This window comes from Numenius arquata, chromosome 1, assembly GCF_964106895.1.
Source record: "Numenius arquata chromosome 1, bNumArq3.hap1.1, whole genome shotgun sequence".
NCBI lineage: Eukaryota > Metazoa > Chordata > Aves > Charadriiformes > Scolopacidae > Numenius > Numenius arquata.
The window spans coordinates 141,056,468-141,084,294 of NC_133576.1; the positions used below are offsets into that span (position 1 = coordinate 141,056,468).

A 27,827-nucleotide genomic window follows, 5' to 3' on the forward strand; every position below is an offset into this window, starting at 1 on the left:
GGCTCTCCACGGCACTGCGGGTGCTTCGGCGTTGTGGTGACCCCCCCCCGGGTGACACCCCCCCCCACACACCATGGGTCGGGAGCGAGGAAGCACTTTAGGGGTGTCTGGGGGCCGGGGGGGGGGGCGTGTGTGTGGGGGGGGGAGCCGTTGCGGGGAATTCGGCAGCGAGAACCCCCTCGGAGCGGGGAGGGGGTGATGCCCCCCCCCCCCAAATCCTGCCTGCGGATACGGATGTGCCCCCCCCCCCCCGCGGCGGGATTGGAGGAGAGGAGACCCCCACCCCCCACCCCCCCCCCCGCGATGGATTTTGGGAGGGGGGGGGGGCAAACGCAGAACTGGGGCTTCGTGCTTGTTGCCAAGGGGGACGAGGTGCCCTCACCCTGTGCCCCCCCCCCCCCGCGCCCCGTGATGCGGCCCCCCCCCCCCCCCCCCCCCGCCCCCCCGGAGCGGGGCTGGTGCGGGATGGACCCCCCCCACCCCGGAGCAGATCGTGGGACCCCTGGGAGAAGCCGTGCAGGGAGATGGACGGGGACACCCCCCCCCCCCCACCGGGACACACACCCCCCCCCCCCCCCCCATCACCTTGTGGAGGGTCCCGGGGCGGGGGGGGGGGTCAGGGTGCAGCTCGGCCCTTCTTCCCCCCCCGGGGGGGGGGGGGCTTCGTAGCGCGGTGACCATCGGCGTGGCCGTGCCCTGTCCCTTTACAGCAGCCGGACCCCCCGTGTCCCCCCCCGACACCGGGGGTGTCCCCCCCCCCCCTTTCCCTCCCCTCCCCCCCCCCGGCTGAGGTGGGTTTGGGTTTCCCTTTTTTTTTTTTTTTTTTTTTTTCCCTTTTTTTTGGTTTGTTTTTGGGTTTTGGGGGTTTCTTTTAACCTTTCTGTAATTTATTCACCCCCCCCCCCACCCCCCCCCACCCCCCCCCCACCCCCCCGTTTGCAAATGACACTAATCCAAATAAAACTTAATTTATTGCCGGCCCCCTGCCCTCGCTGCAACACCCCCTCCCCCCCCCTCCTGCCCCCCCCCCCCCTAGGGCTGCAGGTCACAGCTACCACCCCCCCCCCCCGTGCCCCCCCCAGACCCCCTGTACAAACCGGGGACCCCCAGGCGATGCCGGGGGTGCCACAGACCGCGGCACCTTGGGGATATTTGGGGTTCCCCCCCCCTCCCCGAAAGACCTGGGGTAGCACCCACGGGCAGCCCCCCCTCGAGGTGGGGCGAGGAGTGCCCCACAGACCCCCCCACCCCCGGGTTGGGGGGGGGGGGGGGGAGGGATGGAGACGGTCCCTGGGGGTGCTGAGATGGAAGTGAGGGGCACCCCGGGGTGCTGTAGTGACGGGGGGGGGGGGGGGTGTCTGGGGTACTGGGGGGGGTCTGAGGGATGCACCCCCCCGGGATGGGCAGGGAGGGGGCAGGGGGGCACAGGCAGGGTGGGAAGGGGGTGCGGGAAGGGGGTGCAGAGGGTGCAGGCAGGGTGCAGGCAGGGGGGGCAGGCAGGGGGTGCAGAGGGTGCAGGCAGGGGGTGCAGGCAGGGTGCAGGCAGGGGGGGCAGGGGGTGCAGAGGGTGCAGGCAGGGGGGGCAGGCAGGGGGGGCAGAGGGTGCAGGCAGAGGGTGCTCGGTGCAATGCCCCCCCCCGGGATGTATCACGGGGGTGCTGGGTCAGGGTCCGCAGGGGGTGTCGGGGATGGGGGGGGTCTGTGCGTTGGGGACAGCTGGGGACCTGGGGGGGGGGGGGGGACGACACACAACACAGAGATGGGGGGGTCTTCCAAACTGGGCAGCAGAAGTGTCCCAGCACAGCCCTGCTCCTCGGGGAGGGGACAGGGGAACGGGTCCCCACCGTGCTGGGACCAGTATGGCCAGTCTGGTGGGTCCTAGGCCATACTGGGACCAGTAGGGCCAGCCTGGGAAGTCCTGGATCATGTTGGGATCGGTACAGCCACCCCAGAGAGCCCCACCACACTGGGACCAGTACAGCCAACTTGGAAGGTCCCATACTGGGACCAGTAGGGCCAACCTGGAGGGTCCCATACCATGCTGGGACCAGTACAGCCAACCTGGAGGGTCCCATACCATGCTGGGACCAGTACAGCCAACCTGGAGGGTCCCACACCATACTGGGACCAGTAGGGCCAGCCTGGAGAGTCCCATACCATGCTGGGACCAGTACAGCCAACCTGGAGGGTCCCACACCATACTGGGACCAGTAGGGCCAGCCTGGAGGGTCCCACACCATACTGGGACCAGTAGGGCCAGCCTGGAGAGTCCCATACCATGCTGGGACCAGTACGGCCAACCTGGAGGGTCCCGGACCATACTGGGACCAGTAGGGCCAGCCTGGAGAGTCCCATACCATGCTGGGACCAGTACGGCCAACCTGGAGGGTCCCGGACCATACTGGGACCAGTAGGGCCAGCCTGGAGGGTCCCATACCATGCTGGGACCAGTATGGCCAGCCTGGAGGGTCCCGGACCATGCTGGGACCAGTACGGCCAACCTGGAGGGTTCCACACCATGCTGGGACCAGTATGGCCAACCTGGAGGGTCCCAGACCATACTGGGACCAGTAGGGCCAGCCTGGAGAGTCCCATACCATGCTGGGACCAGTACAGCCAACCTGGAGGGTCCCGGACCATACTGGGACCAGTAGGGCCAGCCTGGAGGGTCCTGGACTATACTGGGACCCAGTCCCCCATCCTGCCATTCCCCTGGGAACGCTCCCCCCTGACCCCCCCCTCGCCCCCCCCCAGGACAAGAGCTTTAAATGACCATTAATTAAAGATTAAAAAAATCCCAGGATTTACCAAAAACCACCCAAACACGGGGCACAACACGATGGTATTTTTAGTACGGATTAAGTTTACACCAAACACCTCGTTAGCTAACGAGGGGGGGGGGATGGGGGGGTGTCTGGGGTGGGATGGGGGGGTGTCTGGGGTAGGAGGGGGGGGTCCGGCCCTTCCTTCATCTCAGCCAGAGCGGGCGGCAGTGGGGCCGGGGGGGGGGGGGGGGGGAGTTGGGGTCCAAAGAGCTGGGCTGGGGGTGGGCATCGCCCCCCCCCATCACCCCTGGGTGCAGCCCACGGGGAGGGGAGACCCTGGGGGAGGGGGGGGGTCACCCCAGTGGGGAAGGGGATGGGGGAAGGCACGACTGGGGGACCCCCACCCTGGGGACCCCCCCCGGAAGGGCACTTGGTGAGGCTGGGGGCTGAGCACCCATGGGGGGGGGGGGGGGGGGACGGGACCTGGATCGGCACCCGAGGTTGAGGGGGGGGGTGGGGGGGGGACACGACCCATGTGAGCACCCATGGTGGGGGGGGGGACACACCTGGCTGAGCACCCCCGGGGGGGGGGACCCAGGTGCCAGCCCCCGCTGCCACCCAGGGTGACACAGCCCCCGGGAGGGGACGGATCCAGCAAGTACCTAATGGGCAAACTGGGAGGGGGGGGGGGGGCGACACCCCAGAGGCACTGGTGGCGGTGGGAGGCGGGGGGGGGGGGGGGGGGACTGGGTGAAGGCACTGATTCGGCTCTGCTGCGGTGGGACCCCCCCCCCCAGGGTGGGGACGGGACCCCCTGGGTGGGGATGGGACACCCCTGGGGGGGGGAGTGGGACCCCCTGGGTGGATGGGACACCCCTGGGGGGGGGATGGGACTCCCTAGGGGGGGGGGGAAGTGGGGAGTGGGACCCCCAGGATGGGGATGGGACACCCCTGGGGGGGGGGGGAAGTGGGGAGTGGGACCCCCAGGATGGGGACGGGACCCGGTGCGGTTTGTGGGGGCCAGCAGAGCCCCCCCCCCCCAATCCTGGCCGGGCATCACGAAGGCACTTGGGTTGAGACACGACTTTGCTCAGAGCCCCCTTCCTCCTCCTCTTCCTCCCCCCCCCCCCTCCCCCCCCTCCCCGGGGGGAGGGGGGGCCGCGGTGGGAGCTGAGGGGTCCCCTGAGCTCACCCCAACCCCCCCTCCCTCCCCCCCCCAAGACGAACAACGCTCGGCCCTTCTCTCAATAAATAAGAAATAACTTAAAAAACGAGGGGAGGCCCCATGGGCGGGACCTCCCCCCCCGTGAAATTGTCTGACCAGGACCCCCCACCCCCCCCCGACCCCCCCCGACCCCCCCCCAACCCCCCCCCCTCCTAAACCCCCTTCCCCCACAACCTGCCGTTACCCAGCACCCAGGGGTGGGGGGGTGGGGGTCCCTTGGGGGGGGGTCCCGCCGGCTGCTGGTGACGGCTGCTGCTGGTGATGGCGGGACGCAGGGATGCGGGATGCGCGGCCGCGGGATAGGGATTGTGCAGCCGCGGGATGCGGGATGCATGGCCATAGGATGCGGGATGTGCAGCTGTGGGATGCTCAACCACGGGATGCAGGATGCTCGGCCACGGGATGCGGATCGTGCAGCCACGGGATGCAGGACGAGCAGCCGTGGGATGCTCAACCGTGGGATGCAGGATGCTCGGCCACGGGATGCAGGATGCTCAGCCACGGGATGCAGGATGAGCAGCCGTGGGATGCTCGGCCACGGGATGCAGGATGCTCGGCCACGGGATGCAGGATGTGCAGCCGTGGGATGCTCAGCCATGGGATGCAGAGTGTGTGGCCGCAGGATGCAGGATGCCCGGCCACGGGATGCGGATCGTGCAGCCACGGGATGCAGGACGTGCAGCCGTGGGATGCTCAACCACGGGATGCAGGATGCTCGGCCACGGGATGCGGATCGTGCAGCCACGGGATGCAGGATGAGCAGCCGTGGGATGCTCAACCGTGGGATGCAGGATGCGCAGCCACGGGATGCAGGATGAGCAGCCGTGGGATGCTCAGCCACGGGCTGCAGGATGCTCGGCCACGGGATGCAGGATGCGCAGCCACGGGATGCAGGACGAGCAGCCGTGGGATGCTCGACCATGGGATGCAGGATGCTCGGCCACGGGATGCAGGATGTGCAGCCGTGGGATGCTCAACCGTGGGATGCAGGATGCTCGGCCACGGGATGCAGGATGCGCAGCCATGGGATGCAGGATGAGCAGCCGTGGGATGCTCAGCCACAGGATGCAGGATGCTCGGCCACGGGATGCAGGATGCGCAGCCACGGGATGCAGGATGAGCAGCCGTGGGATGCTCAGCCACGGAATGCAGGATGCTCGGCCACGGGATGTGGATCGTGCAGCCACGGGATACGGGATGCTCAGCTGCGAGATGCAGATTGTGCAGCCACAGGATGTGGGATGCCTGGCCATGGGATGCGGGATGCTCAGCCATGGGATGCGGGATGCTCGGCCACGGGATACGGGATGCTCAGCTGCGAGATGCAGATTGCGCAGCCACAAGATGTGGGATGCCCGGCCATGGGATGCGGGATGCTCGGCCATGGGATGCGGGATGCTCGACTGCGAGATGCAGGACATGCAGCCGCAGGATGCGGATTGTGCAGCCATGGGATGCGGGATGTTCGGCCGCGGGATGCTCGACTGAGGGATGCAGGACGTGCAGCCGCAGGATGCGGATTGTGCAGCCACAGGATGCGGGATGCTTGGCTGTGGAATGCAGGACATGCAGCCATGGGATGCGGATTGTGCAGCCACAGACTGCAAGGTGCTCCACCGCCGGATGCGGGATACGCTGCTCTGGGAGGCGGGATGTGCAGCCGTGGGATGCTCAACCACGGGATGCAGGATACTCGGCCACGGGATGCAGGATGTGCAGCCACGGGATGCTGATTGTGCAGCCATGGGATGCGGGATGCTTGGCTGTGGGATGCGGGACGCGCAGCCGCAGGATGCAGGATGCTTGGCCACGGGATGCCCGGCCATGGGATGCAGGACACCCGGCTGCAGGATGCCCATCCGTGGGATACTCTGCCGCAGGATGGGGGATACTTGGCCACGGGATGCCCGGCTGCAGGATGCCCACCCATGGGATGCTCCGCTACGGGATGCGGGATGCTCAGCCGCAGGATGCCCATCCCTGGGATGCTCTGACGCAGGATGCGGGACACCTGGCCGCAGGATGCCCATCCATGGGATGCAGGACACCCGGCTGCAGGATGCCCATCCGTAGGATGCTCGGCCGTGGGATGCAGGATGCTCGGCCGTGGGATGCGGGATGTCCCGCCGCGGGATGCAGGACACCCAGCCACAGGATGCCCATCCATGGGATGCAGGACACCCAGCTGCGGGATGCCCATCCACGGGATGCCCAGCCGCAGGATGAGGGACACCCGGCTGCAGGATGCCCATCTGTGGGATGCCCGACCTCAGGATGGGGGACACCCGGCCGTGGGATGTCCATCCACGGGATGCCCGGCTGCAGGATGCAGGACACCCGGCCGCGGGATGCCCATCCGTGGGGTGCCCGACCACAGGATGGGGGATACCCGGCCGTGGGATGCCCATCCACGGGATGCCTGGCTGTGGGATGCGGGACACCCGGCCGTAGGACGCCCGTCGGTGGCTATTTGCGGAGCTGGAGGCTCTCCAGGAGGACGCGCTTGTGGCCGGGGTCCAGCACGCCGGCCTCCTCCAGGTCCTCCTCCGTGATGTCGCTAGGGGGTGGGGGGGGGTGGGGAGGCACAGACGTGGGGCTCACCGTCCTCAGGGGGGGTACCCCAAGCCCAGGAGAGGACCCCCTCCATGGGTAAAGAAGCACCCGCTTGCGTTGCTGGGTGGCCCACCCAGCCTCCTCCCCATCCCTGCCGTGGGGCTATGTGGCCCTGGGGACCGGCAGGGACTCCCAGGGCAGGGGGGACCCCCCCAGGGGTAGCAGGGACCCCCCCAATACAGCAGGGACCCCCCCAATGTGGCAGAGATCCTGGGGGACAGGGGGGACACACCAAAGTGGTAGGGACACCCAGGGGCAACAGGGATCCCCAGGGGCAACATGGACCCCCCCCCAATGCAGCAGGGACCCCCCAGGGACAGTGGGGACCCCCTCAGTGCAGCAGGGACCCCCCAAGGGCAGCAGGAACCCCCCAGTGCAGCAGAGACCCACAAAACACAGCAGGGACCCCCCCCCAGGGACAGTGGAGACCCCCCAGGGGTAGTGGAGACCCCCCCCAGTGCATCAGGGACCCCCCAACCCCCAGGAGCAGCAGGGACCCCTCAATGCAGCAGGGACCCCTGGGGGGCAGAGGGGAACCCCCAGTGTGGCAGGGACCACCCCCCCCACCCCCCCCGGCAGCGGGGATCCCCCAATGCAGTGGGGACCCCCCACCCCAGGCATCGCTGTGACCCCCTGGGAAGGACGTGGACCCGCTGGGGCTGTCAAGGCGGGGGTGGGGGGAGTTTGGGGGTGCCCCCCCCCCCCGGGGGTGCCGCTCACCTGAGGAACTCCAGGTCATCCCAGCCGTTGCGCACCAGCCCCTCCTCGTACCGCTCCAGCCCCAGCGCCCGCAGCCACTCGCCCACGCAGGGCACGGCCCCCGCCCCACGGACCCCCTGGCACAGCGCCTGTGGGGCAGCACCCCCCCCTCAGCACCCCTGCAACCCCCCAAGGGACCCCAACCCCCCCAGGGGACCCCTACCCCCAAGATGAGACCTCCCTGTGCCATGGAGGGGCCCTTTCTGGGGATGGGGGCATAGCACCCAGGGGGCAGCACCCCCCCCTCAGCACCCCTGCAACCCCCCAAGGGACCCCCACCCCCCCAGGGGACCCCCACCCCCAAGATGAGACTTCCCTGTGCCGTGGAGAGGCCATTTCTGGGGATGGGGGCATAGCACCCATGGGGCAGCACCCCCCCCTCAGCACCCCTGCACCCCCCCTGGGGACACCCACCCCCCCCAGAGGACCCCCATCCCTGGGAGGGGACCACCCTCTGCCATGGAGTGGCCCCTTCTGGGGATGGGGGCTTGTGCCCGGACCCCTGCCCCATGCCAGCTCCTGGGGAGGGGGGTCATGGAGGGGGGGGGCAGAAAGCAGGCGGGGGGGGCAGAAGGCAGGCGGGGGGGGCAAGAGGTGCAGGCAGGGGGTGCAGGCAGCTTTTGGGGAGGGGTGCCCACCCTCTGCCCTTTCCCAGCTGGGGTTTGTGCCCCCCCCCCCCCCCCCCCCCGGCACCCCTCAGTTCTACCCCACAGCCCTGACACCCCCCCAAAACCACCCCCCCCATCCCTAACACCGCCCCCACCCTCAGCACACCCCAGGGCACCCCCCTCCCCCCCAAAAAGGGAGGGGACCACCCCGATCTCCGCCCCCCCCCCCATCCATCCACCCCGAGCACCCACCTCCTCAGCCAGGTCCTCCTGGATGCTCTCCCGGATGGAGTGGGGGGGGAAGGCGAGGGGGCGGCCGTAGTCGGGGTGCAGGCAGCGGGGGGGTAGCTCCAAGCGCCCCCCCTTGCCCAGCAGAGGTGGGGGGGCTTGTGGGGAGGGGGTCACCCTCCCTTTCCCGCCCCCGTAATCCACCTCGCTCAGCGTTTTGGCCATCTGCAGCACCGAGCAGGAGCGGTCATCCAGCAGCCCCCCCCCCCGCCCCCGGCAGCCCCCCAGAAGTGGATGGTGGCAGCCCCCCAGGTGCCGGAACCCCCCCGGGGGTTGGGACCCCCCCGGGAGCCGGCAGCCCCCCGGTAAGGGGGGTTCCACCGGGTCCCTCCATCCCAAACCCGGCCCCGCTGGCGGCCGGTGGGGGCCGGGGGTGCAGTTTGGGTGGGGGGGGGTCACCAAAAGCCGGTCGGGTTTTGGGGTCCTCCTTGGCGGTGGCGAAGAAGGGGTTGGGGGGCACCTCCAGCTCCCGGGGTAGAGGCGGGGGGGGGAAATCGGGGGGGGGGAGGTTGAGGGTGCCGGTGTCCTCATCCGAGGAGCTCTCCTCCCCCCGGCAGGAGGGGCGACGGCGCCGCTCGGGGGGGGCCCCCCCCAACTGCACCTTGACTTTGGGGGCGGGGGGTTTGCCGGGGTCCCCCGGGGCCAGGAGCTGGTGGGGGACCCCCTCCAGGACGTAATATGCCGGGTTGTTGAAGCTGTTTTTCAGCGGCCCCCCCGCCGCCGGCTCCACCGTGGACCTTGGAAGGGGGGGGGTGTCACACCGGGGTGAGTGGGGCACCCATGGGTGTCCCCCCCACCCCAACCTTGCCCGTCCCTACTCACCGGCTCGGGGTGGGCTCGTCCCTGGAGGGGCCGCGGTGCGGGGCTGGGGGCCGGGGGGTCGGGGCGGTGCTGCCCTTCTCTGGCTCCTCCGGCAGCTTGGCTGGGGGGGCGGCGGGGGGGTCGGCACCGGGGGGCTTCCGACCCACTGACCTGGGCAAAGAGAGGTGTTGGGTGCCCCGTGGGGCTCGGACTGCGCCCCCCCTCCCTGGTACAGGGCTCAGAGCCCCGGGATGGGGGTCAGACCCACAGCACGGGGCTCAACACACCCCCCCCCCCGCCTCCCAGGATGGGGGTCAGACCCCCAAAACACGGCTCAGCCCCACAGCACAGGGCTCAACTCCCCCCCCCCCCATGATGGGGCTCAGCCCCATGGGATGGAGTTCAGACCCCCCCTCCCAGGATGGGGCTCAGACCCCCAAAACACGGCTCAGCCCCACAGCACAGGGCTCAACCCCCCCCAGGATGGGACTCAGCCCCGAGGGATAGGGCTCAGCCCCCCAGGATGGGGTTTAGCCCCCCCAGGATGGGGCTCAGCCCCAAGGGATGGGGCTCAGACCCATGGGATAGGACTCAATCCCCCCCCCCGCCCCGGGATGGGGTTTAGCCTCCCCAGGATGGGGCTCAGACCCACAGGATGGGGCTCAGCCCCCCAGGATGGGGTTTAGCCCCCCCAGGATGGGGCTCAGACCCACAGGATGGGGCTCAGCCCCCCAGGATGGGGTTTAGCCCCCCCAGGATGGGGCTCAGACCCACAGGATGGGGCTCAGCCCCCCCCCGGGATGCGGCTCAGACCCATGGGACAGGACTCAATGCTCCCCCCCCCCACCACCCCCGGATGGGGCTCAGACCCATGAGACAGGGCTTGGCCCCCCCAGGATGGGGCTCAGCCCCCCCGGGATGGGAGCTCAGACCCCCAAGATGGGGCTCAGACCCCTGGGGTGGGGCTCAGACCCCCAGGACGGGGTTTAACCTCCTCCAGGATGGGGTTTAGCCCCATGGGATGGGGTGCAGACCCCTGGAAGAGGGCTCAGCCCCCCCAAGGATGGGGCTCAGCCCCCCCAAGACACGGCTCATCCCCATGGGATGGGGCTCAGAGCCCTGGGATGGGGTCAGAACCCTGGGACAGGGCTTAGACCTCACCGGGAAGTGCCCAAGCCCCCCCTCATCACCTCTGGGACCCCCATTCTCCCCCCAAGGATCCCCAGTGGGGGGTCACCGGTGCCCCCCCTGCCCCCCCCGAGCCCTGTCCCCCGTACTTGGCATAGTCCGGGTTGGCTCTGGCACCCAGCGGCACCTTCCCTTTGCCGGCCGCCGTCTCGTCCTTATCCACGCTGATCCACTCTGTGAGGGACGAGGGGGTCAGCGGGTGAGGGGGGGGGATGTCCTTGTCCCTAATTTGGGGGGTGGGGGTGTGTGTCCTCACCGTAGAGCCTCTCGCGGGTGCCCAAGCGCTCAGCGGGCACCCGGACCTTCATGGAGCCGCGGATGTTGCCGGTCTCCTCGCCCCGGTGGGAGAGGTAGGTGAGGAACTGCTGCGCCGTGCTGCCGATCATGGACTTGAGGGCGATGACACACTCCCCTGGGGACAAAAAGGTGAAAGGAGGGGTGAGGGGTCCACAAACAAACCCCCCCCTCATCCCCCAGGACCCCCCCCCCCCCCCCCGGGGGGTGGGTTCTCACCGTAGGACTCGTAGCCGTCGAGGGATTTGACGGTGAGGAGGAGGTGCTGGTCCTGCAGGTATTCGATCTCGGAGAGGATGGGCTTCAGCTAGGGGATGGCGGGGCGGGGGGGGGAAAAGAGGGGATGGGGAAGGTCACCGAGGGGGTCTCCCTGCCTGCAGTGTGCCCCCCCCTCCCCATATCACCATCATCACCCTCCTCACCGTGGGCAGCTGGCGGGACGACCACTGCACCTTGAGGAAGTTGATGTTGTCGCTGCTCTGGCTGTCGTTCTCGAAGCTCTTCTTGAATTCTGGGGGGGTTTGGGGGTGAGGGCACGGCACGGCCCCTATCAGCACCCACACATACCCCAGGATACCCCCCCCAGGAACCCCAAAATCCCCTCCCCTCACCTTCCAGGCAGGTGGAATAGAACTCGATGAAGAACTTGGTGCGACTGGCCGTCTTGACGATGGCCTCGATGCTCTCGAACTCGATGTACGCCTGCTCCGAGGACTTGGAGAGCCCTTCCCGGGAGAGAGGAAAGGATCAGGGTGTGTGTGGGGGGGGGGAAAAAACAACCCCCCCCCAACCACCACCACCTTCCTGGGTAGGGGACGACAGGCACCTTTTTTGGAGACGAACTGGGACGTCACCCCCACCTCGAAGGAGCCGAAGACGGGCGAGTGGTCGCTGGTGACGATGTCGTCTGTGCACCCTGCGGGATGTAGTTGGGGTGTGTGTGGGGGTGTGTGTGTGTGTGTCAAGATGTGGGGGGGTGGAAATCTGTCCCCAGGGGTGTCCCGGGTGTGTGTGTGTGGGGGGGGACAGTGGGAGGGGGGGGGACACACACACACACAGAGGCAGCTCACCGTAGGCGTTGCAGTTGACGTGAGTCTCGGGGTAGGACTTCCAAAGGATGCGGTCGCACCAGGACGGCACGTTGGTCCGGACCTGGAAGGGACGGGGAGGTTGTAGGGGGGGGGTGTGGGGGGGGGGGTGTGGGGTGGGAAATTAGCCCCCCCCCAACCCCTAAACCCCAGCACCTACCCCCGTGGGCTTCTGCTTGTGCCAGACGTAGGTGTCCCGGGAACCCCGCTCATAGCGGTAGGTGGGGGGGAAGGTGATCTCCTCCTCCCCTGCACCGACGATGGGGTGAAGTTGCGGGGGGGGGTCACCACAACCCTGTCAAAGGGGTGACACCCCCCCCTCCTCCTCCCCCCCACCTCAGGACTTTCCCCCCCCCCCTTCCTGGGTCTCACCGAAGCGTAGAAAGACCTTGTGCTTCTCCTTCTCCAGGTTGAGCTGATCCACCTTGAGCAGCGGCTCCAGCTCCTTGCGGCTGATGTAGTTGAGGATCTCCTGGAGGGGGGGGGGGGACAAGAAGGGCTGTCACAGCAGGACTGGGGGACGTGCACACAGCTCACGTACACCCTCCTCCTTCCCACCTGGATATCCATGTCCAGGCGGTAATTGAGGTCCCCGAACCAGAAGAGGTGGGTGAAGCGGAGGGAGATGTCGAAGGAGCTCAGCTGCTTGTCCCCCAGCGAGAGGAGCCGCAGGATGTCCAGGTAGTTCTGGTTCCTCCTGCCCCCGGGGGAGAAGGTTGTTGTTGTTGTTGGGGGGGGGGGGTTGGATGTCACGGGGTGGAGGGGGTGGGTGACGAAGGGCACCTCGTCCCCGTCCCCTGGGCGCTCACCGTGCCGTCTTCTCGTTGCCGGAGGTGAGGTGGCAGTTGACGAAGCCGAAGGAGGTGCCGTTGAACATGAAGGAGACGCCCACGGCTCCCTTGTTCCCTGGGGGGGGGGACGACAGGGGACACACACGTGCGTGCGCGCGCACACACACACACATGGGGACAAGGTCAGGCCAGGGCTGGGGGGGGGGGGGGGGGCTGCCCCCCAGGAGGACCCACGTGCTGCCCCCCAAACCCCTCCCCGCAGAGGTGGGGGGGATGGGGACCCAGCTGTCCCCAAGAAGCCCCCTGGTGACGGGGCAGTGCCCACCCCGCAGCCTGCGCGGTGCCCGGGGTCCTGGTGCGTGGAGACCCCTCCTCGTGCAACGCACACACCCCCAGACCCCTCCTCGTGCAACGCACATGGACCCCTCCTCGTGCAACGCACACCCCCAGACCCTCCTCATACAATGCACACAGACCCAGACCCTTCCTCGTGCAACACACACACCCCTAGACCCCTCCTCGTGCAATGCACATGGACCCCTCCTCGTGCAACGCACACACTCCCAGACCCCTCCTCGTGCAACGCACACACCCCCAGACCCTCCTCATACAATGCACACAGACCCAGACCCTTCCTCGTGCAACACACACACACCTAGACCCCTCCTCATGCAACGCACATGGACCCCTCCTCGTGCAACGCACACACCCCCAGACCCTCCTCATACAATGCACACAGACCCAGACCCCTCCTCGTGTAACACACACACCCCTAGACCCCTCCTCGTGCAATGCACATGGACCCCTCCTCGTGCAACGCACACACTCCCAGACTCTCCTCATACAATGCACACAGACCCAGACCCCTCCTCGTGCAACACACACACACCTAGACCCCTCCTCGTGCAACGCACATAGACCCAGACCCTTCCTCGTGCAACACACACACACCTAGACCCCTCCTCGTGCAATGCACATGGACCCCTCCTCGTGCAATGCACACACCCCCAGACTCCTCCTCGTGCAACACACACCCCCAGACCCTCCTCATACAATGCACCCTTCCTCGTGCAACCCAGACCCTTCCTCGTGCAACACACACACACACAGACCCCTCCTGGTGCAATGCACACGCACCCTGATCCCTCCTCCTTGCAATGCACACGCACCAAGACCCCTGCTAGTGCAATACACAAGGACCAGGACCCCTCCTTGTGGGTCCAGGACCCGCCTCGTGCAATACACATACACCAGGATCCGTCCTCGTTCAACACACACACCCCCTGACTCCTCCTAGTGCAATGCACACACACATGGACCCCTTCTCGTGCAACACACACACACAGACCCCTCCTCGTGCAATACACACACACCAGGACCCCTCCCCATACAACACACATGTGCCTGGACCCCTCCTCGTGCAACGCACACACCCTCAGACGCCTCCTCGTGCAATGCACACACACCAGAACCTCCCCCCGTGCAACACATGCACACAGACCTCTTCTTGTGCAACACACACACCAGGACCCCTCCTCATGCAACACACACCCCAGGACTCCTTGCTGTGCAACACACGTGCTCCAGGACCCCTTCTTGTGCAACACACACACAGAGACCTCTCCTTGTGCAACACACACACTCCAGGACCACTCTTTGTGCAACACGTGCTTCAGGACCCCTCCTCGTGCAATACACACACCCCGGGACCCCTCCTCGTGCAATGTACACACCCCAGGACTCCCTCTTATGCAGCACACACACATCCCTGGACCCCTCCTCGTGCAACACACATACCACAAGACCACCTCCTCTTGCCACACACCCCCCCAGGACCCCTCCTCGTGCAACACACACATTCCTGGACCCCTCCTCATGCAACGCACACACACCAGGACCTCTCCTTGTGCACCACACACACTCCAGGACCCCTCCTCGTGCAACGCACACACACATGGACCCCTGCTTACACAACGCACACAGACCCAGACCCCTCCTCGTGCACCACACACCCCCCTGAACCTGCCTCGTGCAACACACACACCCCAGGACCCCTCCTCGTGCAAAACACATGCACCAGGACCTCCTCCTCGTGCAATGCACACACACATGGACCCCTGCTCACACAACGCACACGGACCCAGACCCCTCCTCGTGCAACACACACCGCCCTGAATCTGCCTTGTGCAACGCACACACACTCCAGGACCCCTCCTCATGCAAAACACATGCACCAGGACCTCCTCCTCGTGCAACACACACACCCCAGGACCCCTCCTCGTGCAACGCACACACACATGAACCCCTGCTCACACAATGCACACGGACCCAGACCCCTCCTCGTGCAACACACACCCCCCTGAACCTGCCTCGTGCAACACACACACTCCAGGACCCCTCCTCGTGCAAAACACATGCACCAGGACCTCCTCCTCGTGCAACGCACACACACACGGACCCCTGCTCACACAACGCACACAGACCCAGACCCCTCCTCGTGCACCACACACCCCCCTGAACCTGCCTCGTGCAACACACACACTCCAGGACCCCTCCTCGTGCAACACCACCCCCCCCACCATGGCGCCCCCCCAGCGCCCCCCACCCAGGGTGTTGGCGATCCCGGTCTTGACGCTGGAGGTGCCCACGTGGCTGATGCGGTTCTCGTGCTCCGGCTTCACCAGTACCACCAGTTTGATGTTCCACAGCGACTGCACGGCCACCTGGGGGGGCACGGTCACCCTGTCACACCCACCCCCCCCCCAGGGGTCCCCCAGCACCCACAGACCCCCCGGGCCATGGGAGCAGCCAGAGCCCCCCAGCACCCAGGCAGGAGGTGGAGGGATGGGGCAGGATGGGACCCCCAGATCCATCCCACCCCCCCAGCACCCTGAGATGGGGCAGGATGGGACCCCCAGATCCATCCCAGCCCTCCCCAAGGGGCAGGACCCCCCCAGCACTGTGCGGGAGGGCAGGATGGGACCCCCGGATACATTCCAGCTCCCCCAGAGGGCCAGGATCACCACCCCAGCACCATGGGATGGGGCAGGATGGGACCCCCAGATCCATCCCCACTCCCCCAGAGGGGCAGGACCCCCCCAGCCCGAAGGGATGGGGCAGGATGGGACCCCCAGATCCATCCCAGCCCTCCCCAAGGGGCAGGACCCCCCCAGCACCGTGCGGCAGGGCAGGATGGGACCCCCGGATCCATTCCAGCTCCCCCAGAGGGCCAGGACCACCACCCCAGCACCATGGGATGGGGCAGGATTTGACCCAAAGATCCATTCCAGCTCCCCCAGAGGGGCAGGACCCCCCCAGCACTGTGAGATGGGGCAGGATGGGACCCCCAGATCCATCCCCACTCCCAAGAGGGGCAGGACCCCCCCCAGCCCCATGGGATGGGGCAGGATGGGACCCCCAGATCCATCCCAGCCCCCCAGAGGGGCAAGGACCCCCCCTCAGCACCCTGGGATGGGACAGGATGGGACCCCCAGATCCATCCCAGCCCCCCAGAGGGGCAAGGACCCCCCCTCAGCACCCTGGGATGGGGCAGGATGGGACCCCCAGATCCATCCCAGCCCCATCCTGAGGGGCACGACCCCCCCAGCCCGAAGGGATGGGGCAGGATGGGACCCCCAGATCCATCCCAGGGACACCGAGCATCACCCATCTCCCACCACCCACCGGTGGCTGCACCCCACGACATCTGCCCGCCCCCCCCCAGGATCCCCCTTCCCCGCTTCCTACCGGGCGGTACTCGACCTCCGTGAAGTCCTTGAGGACGGCGCGGAGAAAATCCACCCACTCCTTGTCCCCCAGGGAATTCTCCTGGGTGCCGAAGACGTAGATGTCGTGGGGAATGGCCACCGTCACCTCATCCAGCGTCTTCCCCAGCCCCTTGGAGGTGAACCAGGAGGTGATGTTCTTGGGGGGGGGCACGCTGCCTGCAGGGGAGGGGGGGGGGGGGACGGAAAAAAGGGGCACAGTCAGGGTGGGGGGAGACTCCAGGGGCTTTGTGTCGTCCCCCCCCTAAAGGGATCCCGCTCTCACCCATATTCCAGGTGCCGATGAAGATGGAGATCATGTCGGGCTCATCCTGGTGGGAATGCTTGTTCTTCATCAGCTGCAGGAGCTGGCAAAAAGCTTCCCGCTTCTGCCGGGGGGGGGCGCAAAAAGTGAGTTAAGGGGGTGCCCCACAGCCCCCCCCAACTCAGCTCAGCCAAACTCACCCCCCCCCCCCTCCCTGGCACAGGGACCACCCCGGGGACACCCACCCAGCACTGTCCCCCCCGTCCTCGAGCCCCCCCCCGCCCCGGGGGGGGAAACAAGGGTTAAATCCCCACTCCCCACCCCCCCCATCAATGTGTGCCCCCCCCTCAAATCCCGGCAGAGCGTGACCCACCCGGGCGCTGACGAAAACGAAATCTTTCCGCTGCGTTTTGTCCTTTTCCTTCTCAAAAACGATGCCCAGTTTGTTCTGCACCCGCTGCGACTTGATCAGCTGCCGGACTGGGGGGGGGGGATTTTTTTTTTTGGGGGGGGGGGGGGGACACGGACGACACACCGGGGTCCCCACCGCAACCCCTGCCCAGGTTCTGGGTGACACCCAGGGTTGTAGGGCCACCCAGGATGGGGTCACCCCACCACCGAGCCCCAGAGGGATGTCAGCCCCCCAGTTTGGGGTGCTGGGGAGGGCTGGGGGGGGGGTGTGTGTGTGTGTGTGTGACCCCCCCCCCCCCCAATTTTGGCCTTGGCTCACTTTTGTCGTGGGTGAAGGTGTTCCAGTCCTCCTGGGAGTCCTTCTGCTTCTTGAGGACCACCAGCTTCCCCCCCTCCACGTCCACGCTCAGCGTGTACTTCTGGGACTTCCCGATCTTGGTCAGGTCCCCGAGGGTGACATCCAGCTTCACCTGGGGGGGGGGACACACGGGACACACACACACACACACACACACCAGGGGCTGGGAGGGGGGTGGCAGAGGGGACACCCCCAGCACCCCCAAATCCCCTCCCCAAGGGGGACCGTGGTGGGTCGGTGCTGAGGATGATCCTGCCGTGGTCGGGGGGGGGGGGGGTGGGGGGTGGGATGGGGGGGGGGCTCACCTCGAAGGTCTGCACCGGGATGCACTTGGCCTTGCGGGAGAGGGGCTGGGGGGGCGCCGGGGGGGCGGCCGAGCTCATCTCCTGCAGGGCCTTCAGCGCCTGGCACAGCCGGAGTTGTCAGCCCCAACGCCCCCCCAACCGCCCCCCCCCCTCCCAACCCCCAGCCCCAAAAGCCCCCCAAGCCCCATCAGTCCCCCCAGCTCCATCAGCCCCCAACAGCCCCCCCAGCTCCAACAGCCCCCCCAGCTCCAACAGACCCCCCAGCCCAATCAACCCCCCCAGTCCCATCAGCCCCCCCCAACTCCATCAGCCCCCCCAGCCCCAACAGACCCCCCAGCCCCAACAGTCTCCCAGCTCCAAAGCCCCCCCAGCCCCATCAGCCCCCCCAGCTCAAACAGCCCCCCCAAGCTCCATCAGCCCCCCCAGCCCCATCAGAAACTCAGCCCCATTAGCCCCCCCAGCTCTACCAGCCCTCCCAAGGCCCCCCAGTCCTATCAGCCCCCCCCACCCCCATCAGCCCCCCCCAGCCCCAACAGCCCCCCCAGCCCAATCAACCCCCCAAGTCCCATCAGCCCCCCCAGCTCTACCAGCCCTCCCAAGCCCCCAGTTCCATCAGCCCCCCCAGAACCCCAACTCCATCAGCCCCCCCAGCTCCATCAGCCCCCCCCAGCTCCAACAGCCCCCCCAGTCCCATCAGCCCCCCCAGCTCAAACAGACCCCCCCAGCTCCAACAGCCCCCCCAGTCCCATCAGCCCCCCCAGCTCAAACAGACCCCCAGCTCCCACAGACCCCCACCTCCATCAGCCCCCCACCCAGTCCCCCACCCCCCCCCCAAGATCCCTTCAGCCCCCCAGCCCCCCCCCCGTGTCCCCTCTGCACCCCCCAGGCACTTCATTTTTGCCCCAGCACCATCTGGATCGTGACCCCAACACAGGACCCACCACAGACACCCCCCACCACCCCCCCCCCACAGTGGGACCCCCCAGCCCTGTGTCATGTCCCTCTTCCCCATATTCCCCCCCCCCCCCCCCGTCCCCCCCCCAGCTTCACCTTCTTCTCGATGCTGGAGAGAAAATCCTTCAGCACCGAGAGCTTCAGCACCAGGTTCTCCAGCTCCTGCTCCCCGCTCTGCCCCGCCGCCTGCGCCCCACACGTCACCCACCGCACCGACCCCCCCACGGCACCCCCAGGGGTGGGATGGGACCCCCACCCCTCCCCACGGCACCCCCAGGGGTGGGACGGGACCCCCAACCCACCAGCACCCCGAGGGGCAGGATGGGACCCCCACCCACAGCTCCCCGCTCCGCCCCACTGCCTGCGCCCCACACGTCACCCACCACACCGACCCCCCCACGGCATCCTGAGGGACAGGATGGGACCCCCACCCCTCCCCACAGCACCCCGAGGGGTGAGATGGGACCCCCACCCCTCCCCACAGGACCCCAAGGGGCAGGATGGGACCCCCACCCACAGCTCCCTGCTCCGCCCCACCGCCTGCGCCCCACACGTCACCCACCACACGGACCCCCCCACGGCATCCTGAGGGACAGGACGGGACCCCCAACCCTCCCAGCACCCCAATGGGGAGGAAGGGACCCCTGGATGCACCCAGCACCCTGGGGGGCAGGATGGGACCCTCGGACCCCCCCAGCACCCCGAGGGGCAGGATGGAACCCCTGGATCCATCCCAACACCCCAGAGGGACAGGACCCCCCCAGAATCATGCGATGGGGCAGGATGGGACCCCCGGATCCATCTCCGCCCCCCCTCAGAGGGAACAGGACCCCCCAGCATCATGGGATGGGACAGGATGGGACCCCCAGAACCATCCCAGCCCCCCCAGAGGGTCAGGACCCCCCCAGCATCATGGGATGGGACAGGATGGGACCCCCGGAACCATCCCAGCCCCCCCAGAGGGTCAGGACCCCCCCAGCACCGCAGGAGGGGGCAGGATGGGACCCCCAGATCCCAGGTGGGTGCCTCTCCCCTGCCCTTCCCACCAACCGCGCGTCCCCGTGGTGGGTCCCTGGGCACATTCCCGGGCTTGGGGGGTTTGAGGGGGTGTCACCACCGCGTCCCCATGTCCCTTCATGTGTGTGTGTCCCCCCCCCCTCACCTGCTGGAGGATCTTGGAGACCATGGGGGAGCTCTGCTGGTCGAACACCTTGGAGAGGATCTCCAGCCCCGCCAGCACCTTGTCCACCTCGCTGGGGAAGTTGTGGGGCAGGGGGTGGTGGTGTGTGAACAGGATCAGCCACCCCCCCTCCCTCCGGCCCTCCCCAGCGCCCCCCAACCCACCTGTGCAGCCGTTTGCAGGAGGTGACGAGGGTCCTGTTGAGGTGGGGGAGGCTGCTGGCCCCCCCTTTCACCGCCTCCAGGTCCAGGGTGTAGCTGCCCTTCAGGTACTCGTGGGAGATGCTGCTCAGCCCGTTGGTGCTGCAGGGGAGGGGGGCCCAGAGGGTGAGGGACAGGTAGGGGGGGACAAGGCAGGGTGGGGGGGGGGGGGTTCGGGACAAGGCAGGACCCCTCACCTCTCCGCCATCCCCTCCATCCCGGACGGTCCCAGACTGGTGGGGCTGAGCCCCACAGAAGAGCCGGAGAAGCTGGTGGAACCTGAGCGTGGTGGCAAGGGTGGCTTGTCATCTTCTCCATCTGCAATGGGGTGAGGTGGGGGGGGGGGGAAGGTGTCAGTGACAGCCCCCCATGGGGACCAGGGGGGTCCAAGAGCTCACCTGGGTCACCTGCCGTACCCCCCCATATGCAGGGACCCCCCCATATACAGGGACACCCCCCCATGCAAGGGTGCCTTGTCATCCCCTCCACCTGCAACGGGGTGAGGAGGGGGGACACTGACAGCCCCCCACGAGGACTGGGGGTCCCAAGAGCCCACCCGTGTCACCTGCCATACCCAAGTGGTCCCTGTCCTCTACGCAGGGACCCCCCCTGCCATAATCAGGGACCCCATATGCACGGACACCCCCATATGCAAGGACCCCCCCCTTGCAAAGGTGCCTTGTCATCCCCTCTACCTGCAGTGGGGTGAGGGGGGTCAGTGACAGCCCCCCCATGGGGACCAGGGGGCCCGAGAGCCCCCCTGGGTCACCTGCCGTACCCCCCATACGCAGGGACCCCCCCATATGCAGGGACACCCCCCCCATAATCAGGGACCCCATATACAGGGACACCCCCCCATGCAAGGGTGCCTTGTCATCCCCTCCACCTGCAATGGGGTGAGGAGGGGGGACACTGACAGCCCCCCACGAGGACTGGGGGTCCCAAGAGCCCACCCGTGTCACCTGCCATACCCAAGTGGTCCCTGTCCTCTACGCAGGGACCCCCCCGCCATAATCAAGGACCCCATATGCACGGACACCCCCATATGCAAGGACCCCCCCCATGCAAAGGTGCCTTGTCATCCCCTCTACCTGCAATGGAGTGAGGAGGGGGGGTGGTGACCGCCCCCCATGGGGACCAGGGGGCCCGAGAGCTCACCTGGGTCACCTGCTGTACCCCCCCATATGCAGAGACCCCCCCATATGAAGGGACCCCCCCATATGCAGGGACACCCCTCCATGCAAGGGTGCCTTGTCATCCCCTCCACCTGCAATGGGGTGAGGAGGGGGGACACTTACAGCCCCCCCGTAGGGACCAGGGGGCCCAAGAGCCCACCTGGGTCACCTGCTGTACCCCCCCATACGCAGGGACCCCCCCATATGCAGGGACACCCCCATATGCAGGGACAGCCCTGCTTCAAGGGTGCCTTGTCATCCCCTCCATCTGCAATGGGGTGAGGAGGGGGGTCAGTGACAGCCCCCCGTGGGGACCAGGGGGGCCCGAGAGCTCACCCCTGTCACCTGCCGTACCCGAGTAGTCCCTGTCCTCGGGGGGGTCCTTGTCCTTCTCCCTCTCGACGGGGAAGAGGAGGGTGCAGACCAGCCCCTGGTTGGGCTGAAGGTAGAGGGCGATGAGCTCGCTCAGCGTCTGGAAGCGACGAACCTGCACCCCCTGCGACGTCTGCGGGGACAGGGGACACGGGGCAGGGTCAGCACCTGCCCGGGGGGGGGGCACACACACACACACACACATACATTCCATCCCCCTACCCCCCTCCCCCCCCCCCCCATGAAGGGATCACCCCATGCATGAACCCCCCTCTATACAGGGACTCCCCATATGAAGGGACCCCCCCCTCTGTGTAGGGAACCCCCACATGCAGGGTCTCCCCCACGCAGGGACCCCCCCATGACAGGACCCCCCCCTCTGTGTAGGGAACCCCCACATGAAGGGACCCCCCCACATGCAGGGACCCCCCCGTGACAGAACCCTCCCTCTGTGTAGGGAACCCCCACATGAAGGGACCCCCCCACATGCAGGGACCCCCCTGTGACAGGACCCCCCCTCTGTGTAGGGAACCCCTACATGTAGGGTCCCCCCCATGACAGGACCCCCCCTCTGTGTAGGGAACCCCCACATGAAGGAACCCCCCCACATGCAGGGACCCCCCCGTGACAGGACCCCCCCTCTGTGTAGGGAACCCCCACATGCAGGGTCTCCCCCACACAGGGACCCCCCCCCATGATGGGACCCCCCCCATATGTAAGGTACCCCTATATGTAGTGATCACCCCATGCAGGGACCCCCCCCCAACATGCAGGGAACCCCCATGTGGAGGGATCCCCCCAACATGCAGGGGTCCCCATTGTGGAGGGCCCCCCTCCCCTGCAGGGATCCCCCATGTAGGGCCCCCCTATATGGAGAGATCCCCCCCCACATGCAGGGACCCCCCCCGTGCAGGCAGGGGGCAGGCAGGGCTGGCAGGGTGCAGGCAGGGTGCAGGCAGGGCTGGCAGGCAGGGTGCAGGCAGGGTGCAGGCAGGGGGCTGGCAGGGGGCAGGCAGGGCGCAGGGAGGGCTGGCAGGCAGGGTGCAGGCAGGGCACAGGCAGGGCTGGCAGGCAGGGCGCAGGCAGGACTGACAGGTTGCAGGCAGGGCGCAGGCAGGGGGCAGGCAGGGCTGGCAGGCAGGGGGCAGGCAGGGGGCAGGCAGGGTGCAGGCAGGACTGACAGGTTGCAGGCAGGGCGCAGGCAGGGCGCAGGCAGGGTGCAGGCAGGGCGCAGGCAGGGCTGGCAGGCAGGGCGCAGGCAGGGTGCAGGCAGGGCGCAGGCAGGGCGCAGGCAGGGTGCAGGCAGGGCTGGCAGGCAGGGCGCAGGCAGGGCACAGGGAGGGCGCAGGCAGGGCTGGCAGGCAGGGTGCAGGCAGGGTGCAGGCAGCAGCCGCCGTCCCTCAGCCTCCTCCCTGCCGGGGGCGGCTCTTTCCGGCTTTGCCCGGACGGCACAAAGGGGCTTCTGTTGCTCTAAAAATACCCGGTGACGCCGGACGGGCCAAGATGGGCGATGCCCAGCCGCCAGCCGCGCCGGGAGCCGGGCACGCTCGTGGCACGGTGCCGAATCCCAGCCCTGAGGAGCCCTCCGGCTGTGCCAGGAGCCGGGCACGCTCGTGGCACGGTGCCGAATCCGAGCCCTAACGAGCCATGCCGGCAACCGGGCACACTCGTGGCACAGTGCCGAGGCTGCTTTGGCAACCCGATGCCAACCCCTGCCAAGGCTCGAGCCGTGCCGGGAACCGGGGCACACTCGTGGCACTGTGCCGATGCCGTGCCGGGAACCAGGCACGCTCATGGCACGGTGCCGATGCCAAGCCGTGCCAAGCCTCGAGCCGTGCCAGGAGCCGGGCACACTCGTGGCACAGTGCCGATGCCAAGCCCTGCCGTGCCACGAGCTGGGCACACTCATGGCAAAGTGCCGATGCCATGCCATGAGTCGGGCACGCTGGTGGCACAGTGGCGATGCCATGCCAGGAGCCGGGCACACTCATGGCACGGTGCCGATGCCAAGCCGTGCCAAGCCTCGAGCCGTGCCAGGAGCCAGGCACACTCGTGGCACAGTGCCGATGCCAAGCCCTGCCGTGCCAGGAACCGGGCACGCTCATGGCACAATGGAGATGCCAAGCTCTGCCATGCCAGGAGCCGGGCACACTCACGGCACAGTGCCGATGCCAAGCTGTGCCAAGCCTCGAGCTGTGCCAGGAGCCGGGCACACTCATGGCACAGTGGAGATGCCAATCCTTGCCATGCAGGGAGTCAGGCACACTGGTGGCACAATGTCTCGAGATGCCAAGCTCTGCCATGCCGGAAACCGGGCACACTCATGGCACAGTGGCGATGCCAAACCGTGCCAAGCCTCGAGCCATGCCAGGAGCCGGGCACACTCGTGGCACAGTGCCGATGCCAATCCTTGCCATGCAGAGAGTCAGGCACACTGGTGGCACAATGGAGATGCCAAGCTCTGCCATGCCAGGAACCGGGCACACTCATGGCACAGTGGCGATGCCAAACCATGCCAAGCCTCGAGCCGTGCCAGGAGCCGGGCACACTCGTGGCACAGTGCCGATGCCATGCCGGGAGCCGGGCACGCTGGTGGCACAGGGACGAGACCAAGCCCTCTAGAGCCATCCAGCCGTGCCACGAGCCGGGCACACTCATGGCACAGTGCCGATGCCAAGCTGTGCCAAGCCTCGAGCCATGCCAGGAGCCGGGCACACTCATGGCACAATGGCGATGCCAAGCCCTGCCATGCTGGTAACCGGGCACACTCATGGCACAGTGGTGATGCCAAGCTGTGCCAAGCCTCGAGCCATGCCAGGAGCCGGGCACACTCATGGCACAGTGGCAATGCCGAGCACTGCCATGCCAGGAGCCGGGCACACTCATGGCACAGTGCTGATGCCAAGCTGTGCCATGCCAGGAGCCGGGCACACTCATGGCACAGTGGTGATGCCAAGCTGTGCCATGCTGGGAACCAGGCACACTCATGGCACAGCGGTGATGCCAAGCTCTGCCATGCCAGTAGCTGGGCACGCTCATGGCACAGTGCCGATGCCATGCCGGGAGCCGGGCACGCTGGTGGCACAGTGGCAGTGCCAGGGGACAGCCAGTGGGGCGGGGGGTGACAGTGCCCACCTGCACGGCCAGGAACTCCTCCTCGTCGGGCAGGATGCGGTAGGTGTGGACGTGCTTCTGGAACCTGCGGGCACCGGGAAGCGGGGAGGGGGGGTGTCAGGAAGGGGGTGCCGGGGGGGGACAGACATCCCCTTTCTGCCCTGCATGGCCCCCCCAGTGCCAGGGGGACGCCGGGCACCCGTCCTGCGGGACCCCCGTGTCACCAGCCTGGCACGAGCACCCACAGCTCTGGTGTTACCATCGCCTGTGGCATGCAACGAGCTGCCGGGTCTCAGCCCGGCTCCTATGGGAAAATGCCCGCGGGAGGGGTGGGGGGTCCCGGGGGGTCCCAGGGGTCCCAGAGTGACCCCCCACTTGCCCCAAGGGGGCCCCCTTCATCGACACCCCCGTGTCCCCAAGCCATCCCCAGCCTGCCCCACGGATCCTGGCCCCACTGCCTGTCCCCTGCCCGGGAGGCAGGGACAGGCAGGGACAGGCAGGGGACAGGCAGAGCAGGCAGGAGGAGGCAGGAGGAAGCAGGGGAGAGGCAGGGACAGGCAGGAGGAGGCAGGGGACAAGCAGGGACAGGCAGGGGACAGGCAGGAGCTGGCAGGGACAGACAGGAACAGGCAGGAGACAGGCAGGGGACAGACAGGAACAGGCAGGAGACAGGCAGGAGGAGGCAGGGACAGGCAGGGACAGGCAGGAGGAGGCAGGAGGAGGCAGGGACAGGCAGGAGGAGGCAGGGACAGGCAGGGACAGGCAGGGACAGGCAGGAGGAGGCAGGAGGAGGCAGGAGGAGGCAGGGACAGGCAGGGACAGGCAGGGACAGGCAGGAGCTGGCAGCCGGGAGGGCAGGAAACAATTTATTTTCCAGTGGAAGCTCAGCGGAACCGGGGACACGATCCCGGGGCAGGGGGTGACAAGTGGCGCTGAGAGACGGGGCGCCGACGCCAGCAGGCGCAGGGACCAGGACAAGGACCCCACGCTTGTCCCCTCCCCGGCAGGGGGACCCCCGGCACGGCCAGACCTCCCCCCACCCCAGGTGACAGCGACAGGGACGGTGGCTCCTGGGCTGGCCCCCGGCCATGGCACACGTGGAGGTCACCGTGGCTGTCACCGCGCCAGGGCCACCCGGCAGCCCGGCTGCGGTGTCCCCTGCTCTGGTGGCACCCCCCCATGGGGCTGGGGGAGCGGGGCCAGGCAGTGTCCCCCTGCCACTGTGTCTGTGCCCCCAGAGGGGGTGCCCTGCCTGGCACTGCCGGGTCCCCCAGTGCCACCCCATGGTGCCGGGTCCCCCAGTGCCACCCTGTCCCCCACAGCACCGGGTCCCCCGGTGCCACCTCACGGTGCCAGATCCCCCAGTGCCACCTCACTCCCCATAGTGCCAGGTCCCCTGGTGCCACCCTGCTCCCTGTGGTGCCACGTCCCCTGGTGCCACCCCAAAGTGCCAAGTCCTACAGTGCCACCTCACCCCTGACACTGCCATGTCACCTGGTGCCACCCCACGGTGCCAGGTCCTCAACTGCCATTCTGCTCCCCATAGTGCCAGGTCCCCTGGTGCCACCCTGCTCCCTGTGGTGCCACGTCCCCTGGTGCCACCCCACAGTGCCGGGTCCCCCAGTGCCACCCCGCTCCCCATAGTGCCAAGTGCCCTGGTGCCACCCCACGGTGCCAGGTCCCCTGGTGCCACCCTGCTCCCTGTGGTGCCACGTCCCCTGGTGCCACCCCACAGCGCCATGTCCCCCAGTGCCACCCTGTCCCCCACAGCGCTGGGTCCCCCGGTGCCACCCCCCGGTGCCAGATCCCCCAGTGCCACCTCACTCCCCATAGTGCCAAGTGCCCTGGTGCCACCCTTCTCCCTGTGGTGCCACGTCCCCTGGTGCCACCCCAAAGTGCCAAGTCCTACAGTGCCACCCCGCTCCCCATAGTGCCAAGTGCCCTGGTGCCACCCCACGGTGCCAGGTCCCCTGGTGCCACCCTGCTCCATGTGGTGCCACGTCTCCTGATGTCACCCCACAGCGCCATGTCCCCCAGTGCCACCCTGTCCCCCACAGCGCTGGGTCCCCCGGTGCCACCCCCTGGTGCCAGATCCCCCAGTGCCACCTCACTCCCCATAGTGCCAAGTGCCCTGGTGCCACCCCACGGTGCCAGGTCCCCTGGTGCCACCCTGCTCCATGTGGTGCCACGTCTCCTGATGTCACCCCACAGCGCCATGTCCCCCAGTGCCACCCTGTTCCCCACAGTGCCGGGTCCCCCAGTGCCACCCCCCGGTGCCAGATCCCCCAGTGCCACCTCGATCCCCATAGTGCCAAGTGCCCTGGTGCCACCCTGCTCCCTGTGGTGCCACGTCCCCTGGTGCCACCCCAAAGTGCCAAGTCCTACAGTGCCACCTCACCCCTGACACTGCCACGTCCCCTGGTGCCACCCCACAGTGCCAGGTCCCCCAGTGCCATCCCACTCCCCACAGTGCCATGTCCCCCAGTGCCACCCTGCTCCCTGTGGTGCCACGTCCCCTGGTGCCACCCCACAGCGCCAAGTCCTACAGTGCCACCTCACCCCTGACACTGCCACGTCCCCTGGTGCCACCCCACAGTGCCAGGTCCCCCAGTGCCATCCCACTCCCCACAGTGCCATGTCCCCCAGTGCCACCCTGCTCCCTGTGGTGCCACGTCCCCTGGTGCCACCCCACAGCGCCATGTCCCCCAGTGCCACCCTGTCCCCCACAGCGCCGGGTCCCCCGGTGCCACCCCACAGTGCCAGATCCCCCAGTGCCACCTCGCTCCCCATAGTGCCAGGTCCCCTGGTGCCACCCTGCTCCCTGTGGTGCCACGTCCCCTGGTGCCACCCCAAAGTGCCAAGTCCTACAGTGCCACCTCACCCCTGACACTGCCATGTCGCCTGGTGCCACCCCACGGTGCCAGGTCCTCAACTGCCATTCTGCTCCCCATAGTGCCAGGTCCCCTGGTGCCACCCTGCTCCATGTGGTGCCATGTCCCCTGGTGCCACCCCACAGTGCCGGGTCCCCCAGTGCCATCCCACTCCCCACAGTGCCACGTCCCCCAGTGCCACCCTGCTCCCTGTGGTGCCACGTCCCCTGGTGCCACCCCACAGTGCCAGGTCCCCAGTGCCACCCCACAGTGCCAGATCCCTCAGTGTCACCTCACCCCTGACAGTGCCATGTCGCCTGGTGCCACCCCACGGCGCCAGGTCCCCAACTGCCACCCTGCTCCCCATAGTGCCAGGTCCCCCGGTGCCACCCCACAGTGCCGGTCCCCCAGTGCCATCCCACTCCCCACAGTGCCATGT

At 67.8% G+C, this 27,827-nt stretch overlaps 1 protein-coding gene across 1 annotated transcript in view; it reads right to left on the reverse strand.

Annotated features, from left to right (window-relative positions):
* Positions 1-6,456: 6,456 nt before the first annotated feature.
* The window catches only part of INPPL1 (inositol polyphosphate phosphatase like 1), a 28,581-nt gene continuing 7,210 nt past the window's right edge, over positions 6,457-27,827 (reverse strand). Inside the window, 28 exon segments of the mRNA XM_074150350.1 lie at positions 6,457-6,547; positions 7,324-7,451; positions 8,223-8,465; positions 8,467-8,995; positions 9,081-9,230; positions 10,337-10,421; positions 10,504-10,659; positions 10,761-10,848; positions 10,964-11,052; positions 11,153-11,266; positions 11,368-11,457; positions 11,612-11,693; positions 11,790-11,878; positions 12,002-12,101; positions 12,188-12,326; positions 12,439-12,535; positions 15,026-15,143; positions 16,168-16,364; positions 16,471-16,573; positions 16,823-16,929; positions 17,180-17,330; positions 17,524-17,622; positions 18,574-18,663; positions 19,640-19,730; positions 19,822-19,959; positions 20,055-20,175; positions 21,387-21,537; positions 24,540-24,603. Of these exon segments, the coding sequence (XP_074006451.1) occupies positions 6,457-6,547; positions 7,324-7,451; positions 8,223-8,465; positions 8,467-8,995; positions 9,081-9,230; positions 10,337-10,421; positions 10,504-10,659; positions 10,761-10,848; positions 10,964-11,052; positions 11,153-11,266; positions 11,368-11,457; positions 11,612-11,693; positions 11,790-11,878; positions 12,002-12,101; positions 12,188-12,326; positions 12,439-12,535; positions 15,026-15,143; positions 16,168-16,364; positions 16,471-16,573; positions 16,823-16,929; positions 17,180-17,330; positions 17,524-17,622; positions 18,574-18,663; positions 19,640-19,730; positions 19,822-19,959; positions 20,055-20,175; positions 21,387-21,537; positions 24,540-24,603 (3,700 nt within the window).